The following is a 21,981-nucleotide window of genomic DNA, read 5'->3' as shown; positions in this document are numbered from 1 at the left end:
CTGCCCCCCACCACCCGCCCCGCTTTCGCCGAGCCCCCGGCTGCTTTATTCGAGGAAACCAAAGGAGGGCTCAGCAGACGGCTCCCAGCGCACTGCAGTCCTTCAGGAAGGTGACTGGGAGGGAAACGCTTTCAACTGGTTTCTGCTGCTTGCGGGAAAGAGAAAGGGAGCCGCAGGGCTGGAGCCCTCCCTTTCCTCCCCCCACGGTGGCTGCTGAAGCCCAGCCAGGAGTGGCAGCGGCAGGGTAATTGGTATGCTGCTGCTCACCTCCTCCCCAGAGTCCGACATGCTCATCACGCAGCAAACTGCTCTTTGTCAGTGTCTGCCACGCAGCCCCCTTAACTCTTCTGGAGCCAACGGGGGGATTTCCTTAAAACCCTGAGCCCGGAGGACCACAAGCCGGGAAGGCTCACCAGGACGGCCACAAGCAGCATGGCCTCTTGGCGGACCAAAGGGTCTGGCATCGTTGCCCAGGCTGGGTGAAGAGCCAGTAGACGCGCAGGGGCCCAGGACGCCGGATGGACGCCCTGTGGGTCTCAGCCGCTCAAGCCCGGAGGCTGAGGACTGACACCTGCTCAGTCGGAAGTGGGGAAGTCTTCTTCCAACAAGCCTGTCCTCCAAAGCCAGCCACGGGCCAGGTCTCACCCGGTCCCTTCTGCATTTCTTCCACCTTCCTAACTCCCAGGGAGGCCGCCATCCCAGCCAGGTGGGCAGACTTCCTGATCTACCCCTGCCAATACCACCGGGGATCTTCAACGGCTGCCCTTGTCTTAAAGTTTCCGTAACGTCTGCACAGCTGGACTCGGTGCTGGCCCCATCTCCCCTCGCGGTCAAGCCTGCCCTTGGGATCAAGGATTCACTCCGGCCCTGGCGAGGACTCTCTGAGGACACAGCCAATGCAACATAGGGCACCTGGCGCTGTTTGCTCTTGTGGCACTGGGCAAAACTCTTCCGAGCCTCTTAACGACTAGCCATTGAAGCTAGTAAACCCGGTCTTTCACTGGAAGCTGGAGTCAAAAATGCAAGAGCTACCAGTGCACCACTGATGCACGTCTCCCAGAGCCAGAGCCTCGGGGCACCATCCTTTTCCTAATCAGCTTGGAGCAACCTCTGTCTGCAAAAGCACAAGCTCTCCTCTGGGAACTGGATGGAAACTCTCAAGTCAACAGCGGGGCCCGCAGAGGCTCCAGCAGCCTGTGGTTTGGACTCAAGGTAACCACCTGTTGATCTGCCCCCAGGTAGCACCTGACAAAGCGGGTTGCTGCTCCTGTCCGAGCCAGCTGGTCTCTCAGGTGCTACCTTGCCCTGTGCTCACCCCAAAACACCAGTGGGCTTTCCTCAAGCAAGCCCAATGGATGTGGAAATCCCGCCCGCCCCACGCTCCAGGCAGATGCAGTGCCCTTGGAGCCACGAGCCCAAAAGACAGGGAGACCGGCTGCCCGCCCCCGCAGCGTGGCTTGCAGCAGCCAACTAGCTCTTCCCAGAAACCCCCAACCGGCCTCAGCACGGACTGCAACCCCAAACCAAGCACACACGTGCTCGTGACTGACCAAAACGCATCCAGCCCGCCAGCCGCCACCCACCTCCTTTGACTCTCCAAGGTGTGCCCCCCTCTCTTGCAGCAAGGGAAGCTGAGGTTAGATATTAGGAAAAACTCTCTCACTAGGAGGGTGACGAAGCACTGGAATGGGTCACCCAGAGTGGTGGTGGCATCTCCATCCTTGGAGGTTTGTAAGACCTGGATGGACAAAGCCTCGGCTGGGATGATGTAGTTGGGGCTGGTCCTGCTTGGAGCAGGGGTTGGACCAGATGTGACCCCCCGAGCTCCCTTCCACCCTCATTTTCTGCGAGTCTCCAACAACCCCTACTTCTGGTTACTTCCACTGGGACCACTCACGGCACCGCCGCACTACAACACGAACCTGTTGCCAAAAAAGAGGCGGCCTCGGGACCAGCTGCACTTGTGTCCATCCCCAAGGAGCAAGTCGGCTTTGCATTAGATGCCCATTTCATTAGCCTCTGGGAGCACGGGGATTCGACAGGCTGCCTTTAACACCAGTTTCCTCCCTCGCTCTCCCACTTTCTCAGTGGATGCCAGTTGATTTACAGCTTCCTTGCTGTCCTCTGTTTCTCTCATCACTCTGCTCTGGCTGGCTGCAGGTTTAAGGCTGAATGGGGGATGCCGCCCTCTGCTACCCCCATGTCACCATGCCCCGTCCCCCCCCATCTATCCCACCCACTGGACCTGACAGCTGCTAATGAAACTGCTTGTTAAGTTGGCAGCAAAGCTCGTTTCAACCCCCCACACAATAATTAAGGCCAGGGAGTGCTGATCGAGCCAGTGACATCACTTCTGCATGACACGGCCTGGGGCTGTCTGGCTGCTCTGTGCCCGGGGACTGGTCTAACAACCCCATGCCCACCCGGCACACTTTATAATCCTGTCACCTCCCCCATTTCTGGCAAAACCCCAGCCAACGGTGGGAACGGGGAAGGCAAACACCTCTTGTACGGGTCAGAAGCTGCCATGGGCAAGCCCCTGAGAGTGTGCAAACGCAACGAGCCGGCGCACAGCCTGCTACCGCTCCGAGCATCCTTGCAGGTCTCCACTTGCTCAAGATCTTTCTCAATTAAATGCCAAGAGCAGCTCAGGCAAAACGGGGTCAAGTGCCCAAGCAAACACCCCTCCAAGAGGGCCCCTCTGCCCCGCAGGTCGGACGCGCTTCTCCGACCTCCATGCTAACTACATGGGGGTGGAGGGGTTGTTACAGCCTGCGCAGCTCCTCGGGGAGAAACTGCTTCAGCAGCCTTCCCGGTCAGATTTAACCTGTCACTTCTCGACACGGGCTGAGCATGGGGGAGTCACTTGGGAAGGAAGCCCTCCAAGGAAAGGTGAGGCTACAACATGAACAGCAATGCTCTCTCTACCCCCTCCGCCCCATCCCCACACCCCTTTCCGAAAGGGAGATCACTCAACGGAGTACTGACCCTTCTTCCAGCGGGACCGGCACCCTTGTCCATCCTCCCACTTGGAGCCCGGCTGTCTGCTTCTGCAGAGAGCGTGCAGCCATCTTCAGAGGGCGATGCCAGGGCCCTGCTGGCACCCCCGGCGGGCCGATGGGAGGAATCGCTCCCGTACCCTGAGGAGCGCTGGACAGTGCCAGCGCTGGGCCCGCTGATGGAGGACACGCTCTGGGAGGCCGGCAGCTTGGTGCCAGGCTGCGCCCACGAGCCCACTCCCCCTTTTGCAGCAAGCTTCGAGCGCGTCGCCGGCAGCAGGCGTAGGGGCCTCTCGAAGCCGTGGCCGTCCACCTGGTCCACCATGGGCGACGGCGTGGACAGCTCCGAGACGGTGCCCACCTCTGCCATCCACGAGCTGGTCCACGTGGCACTTGAAACACTCTCATTCCCGTCTTCTTGCTCCGAGGCCTCCAAAGACCCGCCAGCTTCCTCCGAAGGCACAGACTTCTTCAGCTCCTGCTTTCCGGAGGGCTCCTTTCCCTCTCCCTGCTCGCCGCTGACTGCAGCCACCCGTTGCAGAGGAAGCAGCACAGCCCGGCTGCTCCCAGCCCCGGTCCTCCGAAATCCCACCAGCCGGCTCACCGCCTTCTCGCAGTTCTTCTCCGCCGGGTTGTCGAGGAGGCGAGCGATGACAGTCGTGCCCTCCTCGAGGGAATCCCCCGGGAGCCTCGCTCCCACCCACCGGGGCTCCAGCACCAGGTGGGCTTTCCGGACCTCCCCTTGAAACCTCTCTTTCACCTGTACAATGTGCCCCTGGGGCGGCGCCTCCGGGCCCAGGCGGGGATCCACAGCCGGCGAGGCGTCTCGGCGTAGGCTCTCAGCAACCTCCCCTCCTCCCTCTGGCCGAGCAGCCGCTTTGAAGTTCAATGCCTCCACCTCTCCAGCCGCCTGGGTGCCTGCCGAGGGCTGCTCCTTCTCCGGGCTTGCCTCTCGCACCATCCTCTTCTTCCCCCTCCACTTCCGTTTGAAGCGAACCCGTTTTTGGGGGGACAGAGGAGCCTTCCCTGGTCCAGCAGCTGGTTCTTTCGGCTCCTTAACGCAACCCAGAGAATTCCCCATCTCCTCCGCGCGGCAGGCACCGGTGATAATGCAGCTAAGCTGGTCTCAGGCTCCCGAATAAATCCTAACCTCCGCTTCATCAGATTAGATGCACAGTCTCAAACACGCAGTACTGCGGGCAATCCCTCATCGTTTCTCTCCCTCGCTCGCTCGCACGCACAGAGTCTCTTCCCAGCCGCTGCCGCTCCAGACAGCCATCTTACAGACTGGGAGCTGCAACAAGACAAATTCAAAGCATCTCACTGCAGTTCAGAAATCACTTGACCTAAAAGCAGACGGAGTCCGGATTGGCTGCAGCTTTCTCTCTCCAAATATGAGGTAATTGGAGCACGGCCCTCAGCAACACAAACAGAGAGCAGGAACCAGACAGAAATAGGGGAAAGGGAGGGAGGGGGCGGTGTAGTGGAGTCAGGGGGGTGAGAAAGGAGGGAGGAAAGTAAGAAAAGGGGAGGCTGGTGAAGGTAGCATAAAGAAAGGGGTGGGGGAGAAATCAGAAGCAGCAGGGAGGAGCCGGCGTGACTCGGCGAGCGTGCCAAAAGGAAATCCCCCAGCCAAGTGGTGTGGGCAGCCTGCAGGCACCTGTCCTGGGTGACAGGTAGGGTGCCTGCTCGCGGACGTCCGACACAGGCCCCCCAGGACCGAAGGTGGACAGCTGAATGCCGGCGCAGGAGCTCCAGGCGCAGAGGGGTGGCATGGGGTGGGGTCTGACCCCTGCAGAAGGGCTAGCTGGTGCTCCGGGGCCTCCGAGGGACCCCGTGCATCTCGGGCACCCTCAGGAGAAGCCACCTGCCTGGGTGCCGAGAGGTTAAATCCACAGCGCGAGCGATGGCAATTAGCAGGGCTCGTATAGGGACCATCCTGCCTCGCTTCTGCTGGTGTCTGAGGGGAAGCCTCAAGCCCCTGCATCCACGGGGGAGCTCCCGCCAGCGCCCTCCACCTTGCACATGGGACCAGAAGCTCCAGGGGCCCCTTGCTCCCCTTCACGCTGGCGACCAAACCCCAGCAAGGCAGGGCTGGGAAGGGAAGGACCTCACACCTGCCTGCCTCAAAAAGCAAGGGAGGGGCTGCCTCTTGAGTGGTAGGACAAGGGGCCCCGTCTGCCACGCGGCAGACCCCTTCACCCTCACCCTGCCCCGCACCATGGAGGTCATAAGACACTGCCAGCAGGGCCATGACCGCTCTCCAAATCTCCAAACCCATGCCCGGGCTCAGACACAGCAACCTGGGGGCATCCCAGGGACGGCCCTTCCCCAAAGCAAGGCTCCCCGCTTCCATTTCAACCAGCACGGGCTCAGGATCCTCCAGCATCGAAGGCGGCGCTCGGGCTGCCGGCCCGCGTGAACCAGCCCTGCGGCGACAGAGCCACAGCATGCAGCCGCTCGCAGGGCAGGAAGGCAGGAGCGTCCAAGCCGGGAGGGAGGTGACGAGCTCAACAATGGAGCTGCCTCCCCAACAGAAATCCCTTTATTCCTGGAAGACAGAGAAAAAAGGCTCCTCTCAGGGAGCAGGCGCCGCTGGGAGCGCTTAAGCCGCCTGTGCCAGTCCGGCTACCCTTAAACAAATCCCCCCTGCGCTGGGAGGTCTCGCATCCTTCCCAGGGAGAAGTGGGGTGAGCGGAGCCGTGGCGCTCTCCCGTGGACCGAAGCCCGGATCCGCTCAGCTGCAGGACGGCAGCACCACCTAGCGTCCACCGCAGCCTTCAGGAACAACCGCCCCAGCCCTCCGAAACAGCAGCCACGGGGGACAGCTCAGCAACACGGCCCCTCCGATGACTGGAGCCAGGTTTTGGCAGCTCACCCCATGGGACCTGAGGAGCTCAAGGCGGACGGGGTGCGGGCAGAGGGGCAAGCTCCCCCACCTCCCGTCTGGGTTTGGAAGCCAATTCCTTTGTCTCCTTTTGCTCGGGAGAAGCTAATGCTCATGCCAGCGGCCACACGGAGACGAGCAACGACTGGCCTCACTAGGATGCCCAATATCCCTCACACCTGCAGAAGGAAGCGGCTCCTCTCGCACGCCGATCCTGCTCCGCTCTACCCTGTCCTCAGCCCCCAGCACCATCCAGCAGGAATCTAGTTCACGGGCCTAGGTAGGTCCAGACTGTCCGACACACTCATGCAAGACGGACAAGGGCTTTTCTCTGTGGCCGCAGGGGACGGCGCTAGGAGCAATGGTCTCAGGCTGCAGCAGGGGAGACGAGGTGGGAGGCGAGGAGGAACTTTCTGACGATGAGGGTGGTCAAGCATTGGACCAGGCTCTTCCGAGAAACTGTGGCATCGCCATCCTTGAGGTTTTCAAAAGCACGTTGGACGGACACTTGGCTGGGATGGTTCAGTCAGGGACGATCCTGCCCTGAGCAGGAAGCAGGACCAGATGTGATGCTGTGAGGTCCCTGCCAGCCCTACTTTCCTCTGATCCCATGATCCCATTCATGGGCATGATGCCCTCCTTCAGAGAGATGCAAGCCTGCATCCTGCAAAGCAATGGGCTGAGCTCCCCGAGATAAGCAGGGAAGCCCACACGGGCTTGAAGGGAACAGAGCAAGGCTGTACCAACACTGCAGAGCTGTTGCAGGGACCATGTACTCTGACCAAAGGGGCATGTGCACCCCTCATCGTGGAGACCTTCTGCCTGGCTGGGACTGATCGATTTGTTCCCAGCTTGTGAAGAAGGTGCCACTCAAAACATGCACCCTGTAGCAGGAGGGGCTGGGGAGTCATGTCCCACTGCAGCTGCTCCAGCCCTCTTGTACAGGCCAGAAAGGTTCATGCAGCGGAGAAGGAGGAAGACGTTCGCTCTGCTTGAAACACTATGACAGGGACTGATCTACAGGGCACCCACGCACCCTTCGCACGCCTTGAATCAAGGACCCCTACCAACCAGTGGTCTGAGGCACGGGGTTGCACGCATGGAGGGAGGGAGTGAAGGGGATGTGGTCAGGAATGTGTCCACGGGGGCAGGAGGCTAATGGGGAAGAGCTGCTGGCATCAGGCAGCACATGCCAAACTGGAAACTCAGGGCCCCAGGTGCACACTGTCCCTGTACGGAGGCCTGGCCTTGCATCCACAACAAGGGCAACCTCTGACCACTTTGTGAGCGAGGAAGCAGGGCGGCTGGAGGGTGGCGACCGAGAGAGCTGTCCGTGCTTCAGCACTCAGGCCAACAGGGGCATGGCAACACGGCGGGCAAAGGCTCTCTCAGGCTGTGCCCAAACTGCAAGGGAGAGACCCCCATACAGCTGCAGGAGGCCTGCATTCGGGAGACAGGCGAGCTTCCTCATCAGGCCAATGCTGAATGCCTGGGGCACCCGACTGTGCCACCAAAGCCTGTGCTGGTGCTCAAGGGAAATGGACAGGGCAAGTGGCGTGCTCCTGGGAGCTCCCAGACACCATCGCAGAAAACCGTCCACTGCATCCCAGCCATGCTGCGTTCAGCAAACAAAACTCCACAGAACCCAGCCGGTGCGGGGTTTGCCCTCTCCAAGCAGAACAATTTAGCTCCCGTCAGTGGGAAAACGGCGCCTGGATTATCCAGATCTCATGTTCATGAACCAGCCAACAATGGTCACCAACAGTGAGGGGAGCTCTGCAGCGAGGAATGCCTCTCACAAGCTCCCCTGCCCCTCCAGAGCGCTGCAATGAGGAAAACTCATATCCCTCACAGAGTCGCTGTCAACAAAAGCCTATTGCTGGGGTGGGAGATGAGGAGGGGTGATTGGATGCCACAAAACCACGTCCTGGCAACCTGCAGCCATTGGAGACCCCATACCCTAGGTTTTAAGGGCAAGGATGTCATGGTCTCTGTCACGGGCAATGATGACTTGAGCCACTAACTCTGCCACGCTAAACTCCTGGCCCTTCAGTTGGGCAGGGCAACCTCTCCCCGACTCAAGTCCTGGGCCATGCATAGACGATGCACAGACCCACTACACAAAGTGCACAGGGAACCCATCATGTCCTCCTGCCATGTGCACATGAAGAAACGTCTTTCCCCACTCTTTCCCAAATTTGCTCTGTCTACCCCAGCCCAGAGAAGTACAGCTCTCTGGCTCAGCTGAGCAAAGAACTCCCAATAACCTTGGTGCCAATCAAAGGGCCGTGGCGCACAGAATCCGTCATTAATGATTTAATTATGTAAGTGTCCAGAGACGGGAGTTGTTATTTTCAGACGACCCCAGTCTCCATGACACTGCTGCACATGCTAATCCTCTGGACTGATCCAGATACCGGTGTTACCAGCATGGTACACGCAGGCCCTAGGCAGCAGGAGGAGGTCTGGAAACACAGAATGCCCCTTTCTGCTCCACAAGGGAGAAGACGCGTCCCTACCTGGAAGTGGAGGATAATCGTCCATATGAGCCCCAGGGTGAGCTTGGGATTGCCATCTGTAATGTCATCGTTGCGAATGTTCACCAGCTTCACCTAGAAAGGAAGCAACAGGGCTATCAAAACTCCTCATCAGATGCACCCAGAGAGGCCACCTCTGCCCTCAAGTCTTCCCCCCCACGTGCACACCTGGGAGGTGCAACCTGTCTGCACAAATGCAGAGCTGAGCCTCAAAGCTCTGGGGTTCAGCCCCAGCGCTGCCACTGACTTGCAGTACAGTCTCCAGACAAGTCACTCTGTGCCCCATCAGAAAAAAAGAGGGTTACAAAGAGCACGTCTCAGTTCTCAAACGCCTCCGGCCCAAGGGTCTCAAAGGGCCTTGCTAGCTTTTTATCATGCAATTCAGGTCAGGAGGAGGAAGCCTTTGTATCGCGTCCTACGCACCTGTGCACAATGGAAAATCTATCGCCCGCGTAGCATGGATAAAAGAGGGCACCCAAATTCTCAGCCCTCTCTGGCACTGCAAAGTCAGTCCACCACTGATCTAAGCCTCAGGTTGCAATGTGCTAGGGAAGGAGCAGCACGAGTCCTACCCCTGCTTTGGAGGCGAGGGATGGGAGAGCTACAGCATTTTCTGTGGGAACTCTGAGGCAGAGCAAAGAAGGGGACACTGTTCCCCCGTCCCCTCAACTCTCAATCTTGTGCCTTAGTTGGACAAACACTTGCCTTGCACCTCACGAGGTGTTTGGCCAGGACCCTACTTTCTCTAGTTGTGGAAACGAGCTGAGATCCAGGAGGCAGAAGACGCTATGAATATGCCCAAGTGTCACCCCCATCTTCAGGGCTCCCTGCTAACAGAAAGCAGTGGCCACTGGTTTCCTGGTTGATCCTGCTGACTCACAGGGCATCACCTTGCTCCCCCATGCCTCTCCGCCACCTTTATCACCCAGCTGCCAAGCATCCAATGCCCATCACCATCTGCTCCCCAGAGAAGACTCTCTAGGGGTCAGCAGGGCCCATTTCCAACCCTTCCCAGAACTGGGATCTCATGACTGATGGGCCTTTGACCACACCTAAACCTCGGTGCGTTGGAAGCTCCCGGATATCGCTGCCAACAGCATTCCAGGCAAAACGTCCCGGCATGCCCTCTGCTGCGATGCCACGAACTTCAAAGGACAGAGCTGTTTCATTTGGGGTGTGGGCTACTGAAGTACACTCCCTAGGGCCTCTGGCAAAACAACTGCATTGCTGGAGAGGGGCTGGGGGCTTTGAAGCTGTCCCCTCCCCAACCCCCCAGAGCAGTGTGCAAGCTCTGTGCCAGAAGGGGAACGAAACTTCTGCTTCGGCATGAATCATTACAGCTTCGTTTTATCCTCCTCCCTGATCTTGACAGCGTCATAGCTAAAGGGAACCCACAAAACAGGCAGAACAGGACGCCTAGCCCCAGGGAGCGGCAGCATTTCACCTGCAAACAGCAGGAAACTTGGGCTGTGATGGCCTTTGCTCATGGGCTGAGTAACAGCTGCTAACAGTGGCCTATTGCCTGCCCTTGAGGAAGCACCCCAGAGCCTGCAAGCAGAGACCTGACGGGCCCAGCACGTCCTGAGCGCTGAGCAGGATGTGAGAGGCATCTGCTGCAGCTGGGACCGGCCAGGTCAGGGACACCAAGGTTTGTCTTCACTGTAGTTGGGCACGTGGGGGCAGCACACAGCCTTGCTGCTCCATGTGTCAGGGTGTTTTAAGCCTTGCTCAGTGGCACTGGGTGTCGGCTGCAGCTCCAGCTGGGGATTTTGATTGGGCCGTGCCAATACTCTTGTTAGGACTGAAATCAGAGGTCTTGCCCCTCTGCTCAGGGATAGACTGATGTCATCTTTGGGCTCAGGAAGGAATTTCCCCCCATGGTCAGACAGATAGGGACTGGGGGGTTGTGCAGACTGATGTTGCGTCAGGGGTGACAATAGTTTAACAAAGAGTTTAAATGATGGATTTGCATGGGATGGTTTGGATAGGGTTGATCCTGCCTCAGGCAGGGGACTGGACTACATGACCTCTGGAAGTCACTTCCAGCTTAGCTTCTCTATGATTTCTATGGCAGCAGGGAGCTCAGCCCTCCAAGTACCCAGAGTCCCAGGTGAGGCACCCGAGCCTGCATTGAAGCCTGTGCCACGTTGCTGCATAACCTTGGGGTCCCCACCCAGCTAGAGTGCAGCTAGCTCGTGCACGCTTGCAACTGGGCACCCAAGCACCAAAGCCCCGGGAGGCTCTAAAGTGCAGCAGAGGTGACTGGGCTGTGAAGCTGGCAGAGTACTTTCTGCATTTAAAACCCCAATTCTGGTTTGGAAGCTGGTCTCCAGACAGAGGGGACCATACTGGGTGAGTACCTCAAAGGAGACCTCTCTATAGCACTATTGTTAACCAGCATGTGAACATCACAGTGACGGGCAAAGAGCAGCACGAGAATGACCACCAGACTGGGTCAGATAAAGGATCCAGCCAGCCCAGCAGTCTGCCTCTGGGAGTGGCAAGTAGTGGGTCCTTTACAGGAAGACTATTATAAATAGGGCACCCGCAGAGTGATCCATCCCCTGCCAGACACTGCCTAGCCCCCACTGGACCGTCTCCATAAACCCATCTAAGCCTTCTTTGAGCCTAGCTACGCTATTGGGCCTCACCACACCCCACGGCTGTGAGCTCCACATGTTAATGCTGCTTCACACCCCGCGGGTCCCCACCTGAAGGGGGAGTTGAAGCCCATCAGGGAGCGCAAACACCCACAGCGCAGTCAAGCCAAAAGCATCTGTGCAGCTCTTACCTGTCGCTGTTTCAGGAAGTCCAGGGCAATCTGCACATTCTGCAGCCGGTGGAAACGCATCCGGCCCTTCTCACGTGGCTGCAAAACACAGACAGCGGCTTCAGTTCGGTCACCCAGGGCAACAGGGAAAGGAGTTCTCACGATGCACATGCACAGACCTCTGCCACCCGCCTGCTCCCCAACACAGCACCCGGGAAATCCATGAACCCAGGCCCCCAGGGACCAGCTTCTGGCTGAAAACTGCAGGAGCCCATTCAAATCCAAGCAACAGTCTGTGTCCTCTCTGAGGCCTGAGCCTGACCGCTGTGTGCCTGCATGACATAGCACACGTTCAAGGTGTTGCTTAGGACAGCCTCTCTGCAACGGCTGTGTCACAGGCGGATCTGGGCAGCTGATCCAGTCCTAGGGAGCACTGTCCGAGAGGCAGGCCACAGGTCAGAGGACGCAGCAGGTGAAACGGTCACGTCACAAGGATTCACACTTCCCAGGCATGAGCTCTCTGCCCTGCTAATGGGGTCCCAGGGCCTCTCACCTACTTTGGGCTGCTGAACACCACCTCAAGCCATGCGGGGAAGTCTATCAGCACCCACGGTCTCCTCGATGTGGGCAGAGTTGGGCAAACTGCATAGATTACCTCCAGCTGGGTGCTGACCCAGCAGGTCTATCTGCAGCCTCAGAATCTGTACCAAGCATCGGTCCCTGACTTCCCCTAGCAGCGTTGCTCGCTCACGAGATCACGTCTCACACAGGTGCAGCCCCCAAGGGCTCTAGCAGTGAGCCCAGCCCAATGCAGGGGGTGTGGGGTCCCAGGCACCTCTGCTGAGCACTCAGCAAGACATCCCGGGACGGGGAAGAAGGCAGTACTCCTCAAAAGACACCGACTAAGAGCCCTGCCCATGCGGGTGACAGCAGCAGTCTCAGCCTGGTCTCAAACCCTGTGCCAGCAGGTCTGCACTGCACCAGCTGGTGGAGGGAGCAAGGCCCTTAGCTACAGGGCCAGCTCTGTCTGCCTCCTGCTCCTGCTTTCTGTCTCTGGCCAGCTGCTGGGCTACTGCAAACCTGGCCTCAGCACACAAGGAGAAGCTGCTACACCGGTCACTATATGGGAGCTGCCTAGGGAAAAAATAAAGCCCAACCACATTCAGCCACACCTGCTCCCCTCCTTACACCACCCCAATCCACTTACTGAACAGCAGCTCCATGCCCTGGCAGAGCTTGGGGAAAGGGGGGCAGCAATGCCATAGGGCAGCCTCCAGCCTTGCTGCTGAAGCCCAGGAGAGCCGGCACGTGCCCCCCCCCCCCCCCCCCCCCCCCCCCGTTATGCCCATCGGGAAGGGGAAGGAAAGTGTGAGATGCACTGAATCTGCATTTGTGAATCTAAAGTTATTTTCTGTTGACTGTTAACAGCAATGCACGTGCAGTTTTACTACAAGTTCACAATATATTCTGCGCTTGCCCGTGTGCCGGCACTCTTTCCCACACTTGTGCCTGGAGTCATTTATTTAGGAAGGTCCTGAGACAATCGTAACATAATGGAGTTTGGGGATGAGGGTGTCGAAAGAAGTACCCAATCTCCAAACTTTGCCTTCACCTTTAATGCAAGAGAGGGGTGTTGTGGGCCTGGGCATCTGCAGAGAGACTCACCTACACCCTCCAAGATGGTACTAGGAAGCCCGCTGCAAACACAGTATGTCCGCTCCGTGCCTGCTGGATCCCGAAACGGGCGGCAGGCAGTCACCATGGGGTGGCATGGGACACAGGCCAAGAAGCAATGACTCACGCAGTCCCAGATTTGCACAAAGGCAGCCCCGTTCTGCCCACTGCAGGGTGCAGCAACATCAGGCATGGACCCCTGACCTCTAAGGAGGGCAATCAAGCTCTGAGTCAGCCAAGTCAAAGCCACCAACTGAGGACACAACTCACAAGGAAACCCAGCAACAGGGAGGTCTTCCTGGGCTGCAGAAAGGCTGACCCCGGGCAGAGAAGTGGCACCCTAAGACACTGCAGCTGACGGCAGCTTGAGAGCAAGGCAGGGGGATGGCCGGACAGAAGGAAATCACCCCCAGGACGGAGGGCGTGTTGGGGAGTGTGAGCTGGTAAGAAGTGGGAGCCTCTTCACTGAAACCAGCCAAAATGCTTTTGTTCTCATGTCGGGGAGGCACGATCCCCTTTGCAGGAAACCTCAGTTGGGATCTGCCAGGCCAGCCACCCAGCTCTGCTCACAGGCCTGGGGCCACACTCTGCTGCCAAGACATTGAGAGAGCATCGCTTACAAACCAGACACTTTGCAATCATGCAAGGTTAGTCCTCACTGCCTGACAACTACGCTACCATGCCCAGTGTGTCACATAAGGCAGAGGACCGCCATGCAGTGAGAGGTTAGCAAATGTCACAGGAGCCGTCCTGGAGGCCACCTGTTCCTCCAAGCGAAAAAAGAGCACGTCTCGCATCTGAAAGTGTGCAGGACCCCAGGGGCTTCACCCTGGGGGAGCAGCCCCACAGAGCCTGTGGTTTTCCTAGCAGTGTGCAGCCTGCCCCGAGTGACTGGCATTCATGCTCTCACACCAAGTGGGCAGGCATTCCCCCACTGCAGGCCATCAGCACCGAAATGCACTCCCAGATAATCCAGTCGGAAAGAATACGGGATTAAATGCTTTCAGCTCCAGTCATCCCCTTACACGCCCCACCCAATGGCTCGGCTCTACTCAAACCTGTTTCAGAGAGAAAATGATCACTCACAGTCAATTAGCTGGCAGCTGTTATGAGCTGTGACCAATGTCCCAGTCTCCTTTTAGCAAAATCCCATGTAAACCAGTGCAACCCACTCAGAGCCTGGTTACAACTGGACTATCTGATGGCACTTCAGTGTTAGTCACTATCGCGCTGCTCCCAGGAGGGGGTTAACCTACTGCATCACCATCCTCCTCCTCCTCCTCACGCTCCTCACTGCTTGCGCGGCGCCAGGAAGGCGCTCTCACCGGGCGAAGGGTCTTCTGACCTGCAGGCTCTTTGTGCTAGTGCAGGTGGCACAGACAACACCAATGGCAACGTCACAACAGAGAGAAAGAAACCAAAAAAAAAGAAAAAATCCAACCAAAGAGAAAGGATCTAAAATGTAGCAGGTGGGAAAAGAAATAATGAAAGAAGTATGTCCCTTGCCCACTGTGCCAGCTGGGGTAGGAAAATGAAAGCTGGCTGGGTCTCCTGAACACTGCTTGTCCCTGTGGGGGCATTGCTAATAGAGTTGTCCCCACATGAGAAGCTGCTGACAGACGTTCAATTAAGGGCATGATAGGATCTGATCCCTGACCCATGCATGGCAGGAAGGTGAGGGACCAGGGAATCGGATCCCTATGATGATCCCAGCCCCCAGCACCACCGTCAAGGCTCCAATGTGCTCTAGATGTTGAAGGCACTGATCAGCTGAGTGGCTCTCCCATCCACAACGTGCTCCCCGAGCTGAGAGCACCCATCAACCGACTGGCGCTCCCAACCCCAGGACCACAACAGCCCCAAGTTCAATTTCAGATGCGATGGGAACCAGCCACAAAACTGTGACACCTATGTTGTGTAAAAACCATGTGGCTTACTCCCTGTTTTACCCCAACTTTAACTGCATGAACGTACTGAAGATGCGATTACCTGGTCAATCATGCCTTGAAGGTGGTACCTTCTAGGGGCCAGAGGCAGAGAGAGGCTGAAAGCAACTCCCAGTTTTGACGACATGCTTTACGTCAACTGCCAGCTGCTGGGTCCGATGCAGGGTGCCGAGAGGGAACCCGGCGCCCTGTGTTACGCAGCTGCTCAGACTAGGAGGCCTCATAGCCTCTGTTGGCCTTAAGATCTATGACTCTACGACCATTTAAGGCAAAGTTTGGGAGAAGCTTAACTTCTCCTTAGCATGGCCAACAATAATGAACTATCTACAACAAACTGGTCAATATGCCTAGAGGATAATTCCCCACCATGGTTTAATTCATCGTTGTTCACATTGCCCTCCTAGTCACCTGCCCCAGCGATGGTTGGTCACTACCGGATCAGAGAATCATTAATTAGGGTTGGAAAGGACTTCAGGAGGTCATCTATTCCAGTTCAGCACTGAGCTGACAAATAAACCAGATTTTACCGGAGAATGATTCGACCTTCCCTTGCTACGTCAGCAGGATCTTGTGCAGAGGCTGCCTAAACTGAGACTGCCCTTGATCAGAAAACTCTGCAAGTGGAGCCATCTGGCTTAGAAGCGCCTAACCCCAATTTTCCAACATCCACAAACTGTAATCTGGCATCACCAGAGGGAACCCAGTGAGTCAATGCGTTCCCATACATGCTATTCAAGGGTTACTGATGTAACAGCCCCGGTGCTGCACAAGGGGGAATTTTCCGAGGGTTAAATGAACTCGCTTGGTCTCCAAAGAGATCCATCTATGCCCACCATGCAAGAGAAGACGTTTGCTCCCTGGAAAGTAGTTTCCACTTACGTGCCCATCTCTCATGCCAGTTAGCACGTGAGAGGACAGGCTACCACACTGAAGAGGACAGGCGAAAAAGCAAGGATTCTAACAAGCCCATGAACTGAAAACTGGATTAAGTAGGAAACGCTAAGGGGAGCTGAAGCAGCCCCGCAGTGAAACCGCTCAGGTCAGAGGAACAACTGCACAACACCTAATCCAGCTGATTTAAGGTTCAGGCAGGTCTTGTAAGAGACTGAAAAGTCAGGCTACTGGTTGGCCATGCTGGGAGCTGCACCCAGCTTCCCCGTGGTAATGGTCAAGTGGGCGTCACCAAAAAACAGGGCTCATTACTGAATTAAGTATTCAGGGACTATGCTTAAAGATAGTCCCTGAATTATGTTCAATTACGGGGCTGGGCTAGATGACCTTGTGAGTTCCCTTCCAGACCTACTTTCCTTTGCTCCTATGAATATTAATCAAGGTAAAGAATGTCTCTGAGTCCGACCTTCTAATACAGACAGGCCCGGACTGCATTCCCAAACCTCTGCCAAGACAGGGGCTGGCACATCACAAGCATCTGAATCATGCTCTAACCCCATCTGCACTAACTGGATAAACCGTTGAAAACTGTGTTAGCTGGAACCTTGACTTGTTGTTATCTAAGCACAGAGAAGATAGCCCGTGCTGTACAAGGAGGAATGCACCAGAAGAAAAGTGCTGTTTCCTCTTCTGTTTGGAGGCCCCACATAGGCAGGGATCATTGGAGAGGGAAGCATGCCACGTGATTGTGGAAGGGGTCTCCTTTGACATTTATGCATCCTTCAAGCAGTACTTGAAGAACACGCACATCTACCGTAAGTACTAGATATGGGCATTTTTCAAGCAAATAGCACGCTTTGATGGTATCCAGGAGACCAGCTGGATGAGGGAATGTTTCAATGAAGGGGTTTAAAAAAAAAAAAAAGTGAATGAAAACCAAAACCAAAGAAAAGCCTGTATGTGAGAAATGAACACCGATCACCCTACGCTCAACCAGAGGCCAAGAGGAGGAAGGCGCAGTAAGAGGATCCAATCTCTGACGGTGAACGCAGCAGCAGCAGCGTGGGAACTCACCAGTTTCACACCCGACAGGACCTCCAGCAGAGAGATCAGGTTGTGGCCATCTCGCAGGTCCTCATACAGGTCGTTGATGTGCTTGCGCACCTGCGGAGCAGAAGAGGACGACATATTTTCAGGGATCTGCCACCGCCCCTAAGCCAGGGGATTACTCTATTACAATGGAGAAGAGATGCAGACACATAAAGGGCACCGCAGCGATGTATCTGGCGCTTCAACAATAAATGTGTCACCGGCTTCAGTCACATCCCAATTAATCACCTTGGGAATGAGACACCAACCTGCCAAAGGACCTGGTAAGAGTTACGGTGGCAGACACACAACAGATCACTCTTGAGACACCTCAGCCCTGTGCAATTCAAAAATGCTCGCACGCTGCCCCTTTGCTATCAAAGCAGGTTGTGATTAAAGGACAGCAGCTTGGGGCTGGACTGGCCTTGGCCATCAACCGCAGGGTCCAACTTCAGGGTCTTCTCAACTACTGCCAGCCTTTTACAAAACTAAAAAGTCACTGGCAACATGTTTCAACCTTTAAGATAACCTGCATAGAGATTCATCTTTGTCACCCGTTCGCTGAGACTGTGGAGAGGAGTCATCGCTTCCCCGCCCTGCAGCACACGTTCTGTGCGACTCTGGACCAGTCATTTACCATGTGAAGGTACAGCACCTTGCACAATGGGGTCCTAATTTCACATGCATGCCCTAAAATATGCTACCAATAACAACAGGCAATTGATTCTCAAAACAGTTACTGCATCTTATTTCCCTCCGGGCATGTTAGATGTCCCTCTGAGGACAGGTGGGTATCCTTGCAGGGTCCAAGGCAGATGGAAGCAGGTTGACTGTGTCCCTCTAAATGAATGCCTTTGGCACAGGCGATGTGCCCTGTAGAGGCTCGAATCCCAGGCTCCCGTCTTCACCCACTCAAGTGCTTTATTCTAATATAGTAACAAACCCAGGATGACCTCACAGGCAGGCAGGGAGCGGGCTGCTTTATGGCTGCTGAAGGTTAGGGAAAGGAGGGGTGGTGCTGGGCTATTCGCGTACAGGTCTGCAATTTCCCCAGTCTCGCCACAGCAGCACGATGACACCTCCCATGTCTGAGCCAAAAACCTTTCCACTGATGCTGGATTTAATTTAAAAAATGCCTGGCAGTTCTCCAAGACAAGGGGGAGGCACCTTGAAACGCAACAATAATCCTGTTCAATCACTCAAGATTTAAAAAGCTTCGTTCCAAACGTGGCAGGAAAGCTCACAGGAGCTAACGAGCGGCTCGGCAGGGATTCAAATCCGGCAAGTTTTCATGTCCAAACCAGCTGCATGTGCCACAGGTCATGTGAGTGACCCTGCCCCTGCCTTGGGTCACATAAGTGAGGTGTGGGCATGTTGGTAATGGGCTGTATCCTTTCGGCAATGACTGCACAGACCTGCAGAAGAACCTACAGCTGCCAGGAACCGGCTGGGTCACCAGGTCCAGTCCCCTGCATTTGCCATTTAGTCCCAGAAAACATCCACGCCAGCCCCTCCTGCACACCATAAAGTACAGAGCCCGGAGACCTCCCCTAGGCAAGATTAGCTTTGCTCTGGACCTGGTGTTTCTTGTGCGGAAACAGGACCCCAGCAAATATGCTATGGCATGACTCAATAAGCAAGGCCCCCTGCAGGGATAGAGTCCTTGGACCTCTTCCCACTTCTTGCAGACACAGCCTGGCACAAGTTCCTGGGACCAGAAAGCTCGCTCAAAACACCTTTCCCTGGGACCCTTGGTGCAAGAAGCAGCCAGGTATTAGATAGACCAGCCAGGGCTGCAGGGACTGGCCAGGCTCTGGATCATAGCCTTTCAAGAAGGAAGGAAGGATTGCAAAAGGCAAGAAATGAATTATGCAACCTTTGGATCTCAGCCTCTTCTAAAGCCCCCAGCTCCTCTTGAACCCTCACTCCCCCTCACCGGCATTGGAAAGGACGAGCCCCAAGTTTGAGGCCGCACCAAATTCAAGCTCCAGGACCTTGCAGGAGAAAGGCGAGAGAAAGAAGGGGAGAGGGGGATGCTGAAGAGCAGCAGAAAGCTCAGTGCAAAGGGAGGTTTCCTGCCACTCTCTGCCATGGTCATGTGCGGCTGCGGGCGACAGCCTAGGTCTGGCTGGCTTCCCATCCCTAACAAAGACACAATGTTTTCCTTGCCCCGTCTCCCTCTCCCCGGGCCCTCTGTCATCAGGCTGGGCTCCGGGAAGGATCCAACAGGCAGCACCAGCTACTGTTGCACAGCCACCAAAGGACTTCTTGTTCAAGCAAGAGAGAGGCTTCAAGAGCTCAGAGCCAGGGGGAGAGGGGAACAGGGGCCAAGCCTAGCAATGTCCCCTTCTCCTCTCCAGGAAGGAACAATCTCAGCCCTGAAAGGCAGACAAGCACCGGCCTCTGCAAAGAGCAGGGGCAGCAGGAGAACAATAAAGCCCAGCTATGTGAATACCAGGGCAGAAGGGGAACAAGCTTTTTGGAGGGGCAGTCGCTGAGCCAGCACACGCATGGTCACTCGAGGTACCACCTGCACCCTCTCCTCACCCAGGGATGGACTGGGGCAGGGAGGAGCAAGATGGGCTCTCTCAGGGTGTTTGTTGTTGCAAAGACTGTGAAATGCCTTCTCCTGATGCACGATTTTCCCATTAAGAGGTAAATGCGATGGCACATGAGAGCTCGCCTGATGTTTCAGTGCTCTCCGAAGCCCTGTGAACATCCACTGGCATATCGGCATCCAGAGGGCAGCACTAGCCCACTACTCCAGGGACGGAGCGAGGCCAGCCGGTTCTGGGTCAAAGCTGGCACGGACAGACCAAGGTAGGTTGGAAACCATGTGCAGTCCAGTGACTCTTACCTTCATCAGGTGCTTATTGACCCACTTAGTGAAGGTTTTCTTCTGGACTCGATCCCGTTCATCTGGGAAGAGAGCACAGAGAGGCATTTGGGTTAGAGTCATTAGTGCAGCTGCAGGTTGCTCCCCGGGCCGGCCTACGTCCACCATCTCGGCCCATGGTACTGATTTTAAGGACCCCTGCCAGGAAGACCTCAGGACCCTACAGAAGAACTGAACCCCATACTGGAGGGGACACTGCTGCTTCTAAGCTTAGACAGGGACAGCACGGCAATCAGTCTGTCCTCTTGACACCCAGAGGCCTGGGGTGCAAGAAAAAGGACTCGATAAAGTCCCGTTTCCTCTATTCTCCCAGCCACTGTCAGTCCTCCCCTCTGCCCAGCCGCACTTAGAGCCACACAGCAGTAACTATCCCAAGCTCTCCGCCTGGCGAAATTAAATATCCAGATACTTCAAAAAGTTCCCCAGACAGGCAAGAACAAATTCAACCGGAGAGGAAGATGCTCAGACTGCCACAGTGGGAATAACCCACCTGTTTCCCACACGGCACAGCCACGAATTGTGCAGCAAGGGCATGGGCAGAATTTCTAGCCCCTAAGCTAGAAATTACCTTAAAAAACCCACCGCCCCCTAAGCTGCTCCTTCTGCCAGGTCTTTTTCTGAACGAGCAGCAGGGGAAGAGGACAAGCAACTATCGGGAAACAAGACCTGCCCTTCATAATGCAGCTGAAAGGCTCGCAACCTTGCCCCATGCGAAGATACAGGTAACAGCGACACAAAGGGCACAGGGGCACCTTCTCCCCAGCCCAGCCCAAGCCTGAGGCTTGTCATACCAGCACCAGAGAAACTTGGAAGCCACAGGGAGATTTTGCAAGACTTGCAGACCCTGAAACCTCATTATCCTGTGCCGCCATGCTATAAGGGAGCCACTGGGAAGGCGAAGAAGGGGTTACTCCAGCGCGGCCCCCTTGGAAGCAGCTGGATTCATCCACCCCCTTCCCCATGTCCCAGCCCTCTTGAGAAGGCAGGTTGCAAAGGTTACATAAAAACCATGGCTGCCTGGTAAAAGACCCTGCTTAATTCTGACCGTAAACATAGTTAGCAGCTTATTCCTTCACCGCACTTTCGGTTTATGGGATTTTCAGGGTTTACTGCTTATTTTAGTCCCTCGGCTCAGCCGAGGGCACGTCTGTGTCCCCGAGAGCTTCGATGTCCCAGTGTTCAGCAGGGGCAGCTCTGGCATCCGGCTCGCTCCAGCGCACGCAAACAAGTTCGCTTCCCTCCCCGGGTCAAGCCAAGGGGCCCGATGCCGACAAAGCGTGATGGGCAGCTCCCCTGCCCACCACAGGGCTGCGGGGAGCCGCGCCGATGCCATCCAAGACCTGGCACATGCCTGCCAAGGCACAATGGAGGGGTTCACTGGCTGCGGGGCCAAGAAAGCACGTGGGGTGGAACAACGGCCTTCCCGCAAGGCTGCAGGGAAGCTCAGACGAGATCGGACGGGAACATCTGGCAGAGTTTGTTCTGCCTGTTCCCACGTCAGAGATGCAAGAAACCACAACAAGAAGCATGCAAGCGCACATCATATGCGAGGGCATATAGAGCAGGGTCAGGTCTGGTCCAACTCTAGGATTTTCATTACCAGCTCAGCTAAGGGAATAAGAGAGGAGACATCATAACATCTGCAAGCAATACGAGGTGGAAGGAGCTGCATGCCCTTGGGAGTAGGGTTTGGATCCAAACCAGTGTCAATAAACTGGACAAACCGTCGCAGAATCAGAGAGCAGTGGGGCTGCAAGGGACCCGCAGAGGTCACATCAAGCCCAGCCGCCTGCCTGAAGCAGGATCATCCCTATCCAAACCACCCCATACAAGCCATCATTGAAACTCTTCGTTCAACTACCTTCTGCCCTGACAACAAAAGACTTAACAGCTTCACCTGCCAGAGGCAAAGCAGGGGATCCACGGCAGCCGGCGTCCTGCTTCTACCAAAGATTGTTAATAGACCCTCAAAACCCCACGGAGAGGGCCATGTTGCTGCTACAAGAAGGCAACCCTCCTAGCCCGTACTAATCTGAGCATGGGGGAAAACTCCTTCCTGACCCCAAATATGACATCAGTCTGACCTCAAACAAAGGGATAAGACCGAAAAGCCAGGAACCTCCAGTTTTAAGTCCCAACAGGAGCACTGCCATCATCCCCGGGCCAAATCCCCAGCCTTGGCTGCAGCCACCATCCAATGCCCCTGAGAATGACTTAGAAACACCCTGATATGTCCCGAGTCAATCTGCTGCAATTCAATAGAAAACAAGATGTGCTGAAGCACCACTCGCT

General features: G+C 56.1%; 1 protein-coding gene across 18 annotated transcripts in view; it reads right to left on the bottom strand.

Annotated features, from left to right (window-relative positions):
• The window catches only part of MACF1 (microtubule-actin crosslinking factor 1), a 225,550-nt gene that overhangs the window by 157,071 nt on the left and 46,498 nt on the right, over positions 1-21,981 (bottom strand). For all 18 annotated transcript variants that reach the window (XM_019512344.1, XM_019512340.1, XM_019512348.1 and 15 more), the window contains exons 2-5: positions 19,651-19,712; positions 16,779-16,868; positions 11,215-11,292; positions 8,406-8,498 (exon numbers count right to left, since the gene is read on the bottom strand). In XM_019512344.1, coding sequence (XP_019367889.1) covers positions 8,406-8,498; positions 11,215-11,292; positions 16,779-16,868; positions 19,651-19,712 — 323 coding nt within the window. The remainder of the gene's footprint in view (positions 1-8,405; positions 8,499-11,214; positions 11,293-16,778; positions 16,869-19,650; positions 19,713-21,981) is intronic.

This window comes from Gavialis gangeticus, unplaced genomic scaffold, assembly GCF_001723915.1.
Source record: "Gavialis gangeticus isolate Ggan-Ray unplaced genomic scaffold, GavGan_comp1, whole genome shotgun sequence".
Lineage (NCBI taxonomy): Eukaryota > Metazoa > Chordata > Crocodylia > Gavialidae > Gavialis > Gavialis gangeticus.
The sequence above is the reverse complement of the archived record's forward strand: the minus strand, read 5'-3'. Positions and strand labels throughout refer to the sequence as shown.